The 8,802-nt window shown below is 48.1% G+C and overlaps 1 protein-coding gene across 1 annotated transcript in view; it reads right to left on the bottom strand.

The window, feature by feature from the left end:
* Positions 1-7,082: 7,082 nt before the first annotated feature.
* The window catches only part of LOC311308508 (SHC-transforming protein 4-like), a gene marked incomplete at both ends in the record, with an annotated part of 8,133 nt that continues 6,413 nt past the window's right edge, over positions 7,083-8,802 (bottom strand). The window contains 5 exons of the mRNA XM_084437469.1: positions 7,083-7,208; positions 7,449-7,596; positions 8,081-8,168; positions 8,291-8,348; positions 8,625-8,675. Of these exons, the coding sequence (XP_084293595.1) occupies positions 7,083-7,208; positions 7,449-7,596; positions 8,081-8,168; positions 8,291-8,348; positions 8,625-8,675 (471 nt within the window). The remainder of the gene's footprint in view (positions 7,209-7,448; positions 7,597-8,080; positions 8,169-8,290; positions 8,349-8,624; positions 8,676-8,802) is intronic.

Raw genomic sequence — 8,802 nt, forward strand, 5'->3', positions numbered from 1 at the left:
AACTATAAATGCCATTTCTTACAGTAGATATTTGAATGTGAGTGAAACATTAACATTATGTGTATAATAATATTATATTGACATATTATATCAATGAACTGTGAAAATTGTATGAGAAGCAGCAGTTTGTAAAATGTGTGGATATTAAATCACCAACTGCCACCACTCCAATAACTGAACATTCCATCATTAATTTCAATGGGACAAAATTCAATAAAAGTGAAGTGCAGACACTTCTATATGTGACATGTGTGTCTGTTCATAGCATGAGATTAATGCCATTTTTACAACAGCACTAGAGAGCAGTAGAGATTGCTCATAAACCTGCCTCTGCACTTGATTTTTATTGTTACTGCAACTTGGTGCATGCAAAGCCATGAAGGGAATGACAGAGCCCAGGGATGCAGAGTAGAGGGAAAAAAGAAGAAGACCCAGGACAGACTCTTGTGGAACTCCCGCAGTCAGACTATGTGGTTCCGACATGGACCCTCTCCATCATCATTAATAAATGCCATAAAGACAACCAAAATGCCGCAAGGAAGGAAGGAAGGAATATAAATGCTACTACTGTAGCCATAAAAAATGTGCCTGTACCTTTAAGAGTCTCGTGTGTGTCCAAATTCAAATCCTAACTGCCACTCTGAACATTCCATCATTCACTTCAATAGGTGCTGGCTTCAGACAGCTCTATCTCAAAAAGTAGCCTATCAATACTACAGCATAGATATTGACACCATAGGAATTGCTGAACATTCTGCAGGAGTGAGAGGAACTAGAGAGGAACTAGGGCATAGGAGTCAATGTATCTTAAGCACCCTGGGGCTCATGTTGTCCGTGCCTCCCCTTACCTGGCTCTTCGTGATGAATGGACTGGCGGGGGTAGGGGAGGGTGGGGGGTGGAGGGGGGCTGGGACGGGGGCGTTGGGCTGCCCTTTGAACTTGCAGGGGTGGGTGCGTGTGTGTGGGGGGGTTGATAGCTGGGTCAAACCTATTGAAGAATTGGTTTAGCTCATTACCACGTTCTTGACCTCGCCCCACAGCTGGGTCTGAGACATTCTGTCCAGTGATTTTTTTCATTCTGTCCCATATATCCTTGGAGCTGTTTTGCTCCATTTTACCCTCCAACCTCTCCCTATACTTACATTGTACGAATCAACACCATGGTGGGAACATTTTGATGTATAATATGTGTATGAGCTGTTAAAACTGTAGGAGTGACAGCGTTCTCAAAGAACTAGCTGCCACACTCTAAGAGCTGAACATTCCACACATGCATTTCAATTGTAAAAATATTTTACACATACAAATTATACTTAAAATTACTTTCAAAATAGAAAGATTTTTTAAAAATGTGATGACATCCTTGAAACTTGAAATCCTGATAAATCAACATTCACACTAATGACGCTGAGGAAATCACATTCACATCCCAAAATGATGCAACTCCCAAATTATTTGTAAACCAAACAAACAAATAATAAACTAAGATATTTTGAGTGGAAAAAAATAATAAAATCAATGAATTTGAAACTAGAATACAGACTACATAATAGAGAATTTCAACTGGCCACATATTTAATCAAAATTAAAAAATGAAAGAAAAACAAGACAAAACTTAACTACAGTAGATACAGATACAGTGACCACAAACTTGTTATTGAAACTGGTCGCCATAAAAAGAAAATAGTTATAAAGAACCAAAAGAGTAACCCTAACCCTGTGGAACAGGACTCAGGACAAATTAAGACAGAAAAACATTTTCCTCACAAATTGTCCAAAATATAAAGAAGCTAGAATATAAAGAAGCAAGAAGCTGAATTCTTCCCCAAAGTTCTTCAGCCTTCCAGATGACCTACCAGCCAAAACTCTTCTTGGAGAAGAGAGTGCTGCTGCACAACTGGCAGTAGCTGCATGTCGCAAAGCTAGATCTGTTTCACTGTACGACTACACTGATCTACTCTATTATTCACTTTTTGGATTATACTCTTTAGATATATATATATATATCAGAAAGACATTAGTATAAATAGTGAATAAAACTGCTGCATCATGCCAATAAAGCTTCCTGACTTGAGAGAGAGAGAGAGAGAGAGAGAGAGAGAGACAGAGAGAGAGAGGGAGAGAGAGGGAGAGAGAGAGAGACAGAGAGAGAGAGGGAGAGAGAGAGAGAGAGAGAGAGAGAGAGAAAGAGAGATAGAGAGATAGAGAGAGAGAGAGATGACGAGTCCAGACAGCCATACATCTGTCCTGCGTGTCATCGTCCCTCTGAGCGAGGGGGTTCTTGGGAGAGATAAGCATCTATGAATGATCTGCTGAATAAAGGTTGTATAGAGACTGTCTGAACATACAGACACACGCACAAACACACACACCACACACACACACACACACACACACACAGGCACACATCAGTGGACACAAACATGCACTCCAACACGGTAACCATGTTCCCAGGCGTCATGTCAGCAGGCGTCATGCTACCCGAGTAGTGGGGTTACGGGTGCAGCCAACGGTCTGCCTTAGCTGACCAATACAAGAACATAAAAGGTATCGTGAGTCTGCACCAGGATTGTAAACAGCCAAATAACACAGCATAAAGATGGAAGCTGTCACATGGCAAAGTCTTTTCACCAGAACACACACATACACATACATACGTAGACCCACAGACCCATCTGCGCACAGAGACCACAGTAGCTAAGGGAATGTTATTTATTTTGTGTATTGGGGGAATTTTAAACACACAACCCCTGCAGTAGGGCCCGGGAAACCCCGATGATTGGCTGGGAGAGGCCTGTACACACACGATGGGGAGAGCGCAGCGGGGGAGAGGGAGAAACGACACACCCACGGGGGAGAAAGGGCGAGAGAAGAGTTGGCGAGGAGGAGAGATGGTGAGGAGCAGAAGAGAAGACAAGGAGAGAATCCAGAGTCACAAAGATTCGCAGTCACGCTCCCCTCCTTTGTTCCTAACAGTCCAACATCCCCAAGCGTTGAACTCAGCTCTTGTAAGAAGTCCAAGGGAGAATGTGCGCAGCCGGCCAAAGCATGAGGGAACTGCAGAAGAATGGGGAGAAAAGAAAAGAGAGAGAGAGAGAGAGAGAGCTAAGAGAGAGAGAGAGAGAGAAAGACATTAGAGAAATAGTTGTGCTATTTGAAGTTTAGCACCAGAGATATTTGGATTTGAGTCTTCCTCCTACGTCTGTCTGTGCTGAACTACGACCCAGGAATCCCACAACTCTCCTGTCTGAGACACAAACACACACACACAAACACACACACACATAAACACACACACACACACTCGCTCATGCATGGCAACAAAAAACACGCAGGAACATGCACACAAACACGCGCAGAAACACACAAACACAGCAGCAGCAGAATCACTTTTAGGAGCCTAGTTTGACCTAGTTTCCAAAGAGAGGGAGAGAATGAGCTAGACATGGGAGAGGGGCAGGGGGCGAGAGAAACATGATGAGAGTGAAAGATTGAGAAGAGTGAGAGAAAGGGAGGAGGAGAAGAAAGAGAGAGGGGACAGAGAGGGAAGCAGAAGACGTACCTCAGGAGGACAGAGGAGCAGTGGAGGAGCAGGCAGAGAGAGAGGAGGAGGAAGGAGAATTCAGGTTCATGTATTTCAGCACACAGCATTTCCTCAAGTTTCCTTGAGGCTGTGTGTGTGTGTGTGCGTCTGTGTGTGTTTGTGTGTCTGTGTGTGTGTGCGCGCGTGTGTGTTGCAGGCTCTCTCCGGCAGTGAGGAAAGACGTCAGCTTTCCATCCTAAGCTAGACTCACCGGAGAAAACGAGTGTATGAAAGGAAACGCTGCGTAAAGGGAGGGAGGAGAGCGGAGGGATCCGGGTCAGCGGTCGAAAAGTAGTACCCCGCCCAGGGGAGCGCACCAGCGGGCCACGCCCACCCACACAGAGACCGGGCTGTAGTTGCAGAGCTTGGGCCGGTGTGTGTCTGCGGAGGCCCTCGCCTTCTCCGCCTTGGTCTCTGAAGAAGAAAGACGTGGAAGCCCGGTAGGACCCGGTGACACATATAGTCCAATCGCAAGCCTTCGCCAAATTTCCTCTCCGATCTGAGCCTGAACTCTGCGTGACTCTGATAACATTGAAACGAGGAACAATTTCACGCTCATGTACTCTGGGGGCTGTTTATGACTTTAATTGTTCTTCTCGGCCCAAGCGGGGTCTGGGAACGCTTCGCTCCGTGTGCGTGTGCGCATGCGTGAAGAGCCAGGGGCAGAATTGTTCTGGGAAGGAATTCACCCTCGTCAAGCCTCTGCCCGGTTGCTCTTTCTTTCATCATCTTCACATCTGGTCTCTGAAGGGTCGGCAGAAGACCTCAGCTCTCATCGTATCATAGCTAGAGATCTGCTCCCTCGCTCTGATGGGACTGGGTGCAACAAGGAATCCATCTTTCGCTCTCTCTCTCTCTCTCTCTCTCTCTTTCCCTTTCTTTTTCTCTCTCTGTATTTTCAGCTGTAGGCATTTAGCTCTTCACTAGTTCCATTTTCCCCTGTGACCTGAAGATTTCTCCACAGAACATTCAAATATGTGTGTGTGTGCGTGTGCGTACGTGTTGCGCTTTCAATGCAGCGTTGCAGTAACACCCACCCACCGGGGCGCCCGTGTCCTAATCAGGGTCACGGGACCAGTGTGACCTAACACGGTTTACCTCACGTGGCTGTGGCCGCCGGGGACTCTGGGACGGCGTGCGCGCGCAGGGAGACACTGTCCGAGGATGACATCACACATTAGGTCATTGTTGTTCTGGGACGTGTTGGGCGAGGTCCTTATGACTAAGTGAATGAAAGAGAGAGAGAGAGAGAGTGTGTCTGTGTGTGTGTGAGAGAGAGGGAGAGAGAGTGTGTGTGTATGTGTGTGAGAGAGAGAGAGAGTGTGTGCGTGTGTGTGTGTGTGTGTGTGTGTGAGAGAAAGAGAGAGTGAGAGAGAGTGTGTGTGTGTGTGTATGAGAGAAAGAGAGACAGTGTGTGTGTGTGTGTGAGAGAGAGAGAGAGGGGTGCGTGAGCCGGATTCAGTTTTGGGGGGTAACATGATGTTCAGACACCCCCTAACAGAGAAACTGACAGACTGTCATCATTAGAGCAGTAACGTGTCAAATCGTAATGGGAAGATAATGACTGTTTTCACCTATCAATCTATGGCCCCCTCTGTCACCCAGTTGGGGGGCGGCCATCTGTTTTCGAGCCTCTTTCCCAACGTTTCCCTGCCGTTCCCTGCACAGATCTAATAGCTTTCATAAATGCATATAAAATAGACAGAGACGAACTATTTACATCTGTAAGGAAGTCCATTTCCTCCCGTCTATATCTGTTTCTCTTCATTCTCTCTTTCCTCTGCGTCGCTCTCGACGCTCTTCAGCATCACCCTGTCGTTCCATGACCCCAATCTGACAAGCTGCGGGTGATTAATGTGGGTGAGCCTCTCGGTGGAGGGACAGGGCCACGGCCCAAACCCCCCCAAGCAAGCCCCAAAACAGTCAACAACATACTTTCACCACACAGTCATCCTCCCTTCCACTCCATTGGTACATCGGAGCACAGCAGGAGTGACAGCTGTCTGGAAACGGCCGTGAAGCCGCTGTGTTTCCTGACTCTCCTCCTCCTTCCTCTCTCTTTTGGTCTGTTTTTCATGTGTGTCTTGGGCAGCCTATGCGTGGTTTCTATCCATGAGTTGTGAGAACTGAAAAAGTATTACATGCAAAACTATAAACACACGCAAGGACTTTTGTAGCGCGTCATTGGGATGAGATGGTGGTGAAATGGCGCCATCTTGTGACAAGAAAGTGAGCATGAACTACTGAATTAAACAACTGACCAATCGCTCACCAGGGTGTGTGTGAAGGCCTGTATCTAATCAACACTCCCAAATGACTTGCCATTCTGTCCTAGATAATTGAGAGATTCTTTATTTAAAAGCATAAGCATTTCCAGTACAGCTTGCATATTTGATGAGCTACTGCTTACCAACATTGATACCTCTGAGGCACCTCTTATTGTTTCATGTTAGTGCTGAGCCTATAGTCTAGAGATGTCGTAGATTTTACCTAATCTATGAGATTGGAAAGTAGCGTGTACAATCTAAGCATACGGCTGAGGTGAAACGAGTATCCTTCTACAAAACACCAGTACAAAATAGAGCCGAATCAATAAAAGCTTGTCTTCCTCCACCAGTGAGTCACTGCTGTGACCGCCTCAGTCCTCGAGCGTCAATCCAGCCGCCGCGCGCTGCTACCGGGGGATTGTGCTTCCATTAAGACATCGACTGAACGTCAGCAGAGAGAGAGAGAGAGATAGAGAGAGAGAGAGAGCGAGAGAGAGAGAGAGAGCGAGAGAGAGAGAGAGAGAGAGAGAGAGAGAGAGAGAGAGAGAGAGAGAGAGAGAGAGAGAGAGAGAGAGAGAGAGAGAGAGAGAGAGAGAGAGAGATCGTCCTTGTCGTCTTCACCGTGATGTCACATCATTAAAGGGCCGGCCGATGATCGTAGGGTCGGCGGTTTGAATCCCACCTCCTCCTGTCCAGTTGTCGAAGTGTCCTCGGGCAAGACACTGAACCTCGAATCACTCCCAATGAGCAGGCTAGCACCTTGCATGGCAGCTGCCGCCATTGGTGTGTGAATGTGTGTGTGAGTGGGTGAATGAGAGGAAATTGTAAAGCGCTTTGGATAAAAGCGCTATATAAGTGCAGTCCATTTACCATTTACATCGGTGATAGAAGGCCTGTGTTCTTCGAGGAAGTAAAGACATGCTCGTTCTCTCCGCCACGCCACGCATTCTGGCGAGCGGAGATGGATTAGTAGGAGGAGCAGGGATGTGAAGTGGAGAGACATCTACTGGTACCAAGACCTCGGCTTTCCAAGGAGCTCCTACGACCTATATAACCTTGCCTACTATTACAAAGAGCCCAGATCCGGTCTCACTGAAGACCATGTCGACACCTAACGACATGAGCGATTTGACACATTCGAACAACAAATGACTAATTGATTCCGTCTGTGTTGTGATTGTTGTGGCGTCGGGTGTGCGTCCGGGGGGGGTGTGCGTCCGGGGGGGGTGGGGTCACAGTGTCAGGACAGGCTTCCTCAGACACAGCTCGCTGCTCCCAGACACGATGGGCGTCTGGCTCTCCATGTGGAAACGCACCAGGTGGTTCACACTCAGGAACACCTGGTCTCTGGTCCTCACCTGAGTGACACGCACACACACACACGCACACACGCACACACACACACAAGGGATGGTTAGTCCTTATCTGCCATATAGTCATCAACCCATCCCTCTACCACTACACACACTTTCAGACACACTTAAGACACACACATTCACACAAACGAACAATTACCCCACCCCCCAAAAAATAAAAAAAACACACACACACACACACTCTCTCTCTCGATCTCTCTCTCCAGACTGAGAGTGTGTTACCTGACCCTGCGGGTCGACCAGCAGCAGATGTCGGACGGTCGTCCCCTCCATGCCGCTGAGCACATACTGCTCAGGGGCGGAGCTACTCTCTCGAACCAGGAAGTCTCCGCTGCAGGAGAGAAGCATCTCCGCCTGACTCCTCCCCAGCCTGGAGGAAGGAAGGAGTGATAGAGGGAGAGAGAGAGAGAGAGAGAGAGAAGGGGGGCAGAGATGGACAAACAGAGTAACAGATAAACAAGGAGGGAGATGGAGAGATACGATTGGTCGACGACAATCTATTTGTCTTGAAACAAGCTTAGTAAAATATTAAAGCGCGACGGACTTCATTCTGCGTCGTGTTTTCTGTGTCACTCGTTCGTTTAGCCCATGTTTAGGAATCGCCCAGGGTGGGATTCGAAGCCTGATCTTCCTGAGCTGGCCCGTTGCAAGACAGCGCTTTATCCCACTGCGCCACCAAAAAGCCAGCGACTCAACGACTCAGACGGATGGTATTTATACCAGGGGAGAGAGTTCCACCACTCGACTACCCGACTCTAGCCTCCTCGTTACAAAAGCATACAAAAGCACAGAATCATGCAGGGTAGAGAGCGGACATCGCCGGACTGTCGTATGGTCAAGGACAGTGACATTACCTGCCATGGAACCAACTCTCCTCCTGAAGTAAATTCTGAATCAGCGGCTGGGAGTCGACCTCACCACCGGCCTCAGGCGACACACACTCTGTAACACACCCGGACAGAGAGAGAGAGAGAGAGAGAGAGAGAGAGAGAGAGGGAGAGGGAGAATTACTCAGGGAAATGCCTGCAAAAACTGTTAACATTTAGTGCGGTCTCTTTTCCTACCAGCAGATGGGGCTAGAGTCTCTTCTGAGAGAGAGCAGTTCTCATAGAGCGAGACCGCCTGGGAGGAACAGACCTGCAACAAGAACAGATGAGTCATACAGGAAGACAGGCTGTGTGTGTGTGTGTGTGTGTGTGTGTGTGTGTGTGTGTGTGTGTGTGTGTGTGTGTGTGTATTTGCATGTGCATGTGTGCGTGCGTGTGCATCCCTCCGAGCGTGCGTGTTTGTATTTGTGTGTGTCTGTGTGTGTGTGGGTATGTGCATGTGTGCATGCATCCCTCGGAGCGTGCGTGTTTGTGTGTGTGTGTGTGTGTAGGACTACTGAACTAGTCATACCCTCTGTATCCCGGCGTCCTGGTCGGCAGAGCCGTCTGAGAAGCGCAGGTCCTGTAATCCCCCAGGAGGGGGCGCTTTGCCAGGAATCTCATTGTAGTAGTCGTGGTTATGACTGAGCTGCAGGTCGTCATGGTCCCCTGTCCTCTCTGAGCACCAGCTTCCGACCCTATCAGCTGAC

Source organism: Borostomias antarcticus (assembly GCF_949987555.1).
Source record: "Borostomias antarcticus genome assembly, chromosome: 4".
NCBI classification, from domain to species: Eukaryota; Metazoa; Chordata; class Actinopteri; order Stomiiformes; family Stomiidae; genus Borostomias; species Borostomias antarcticus.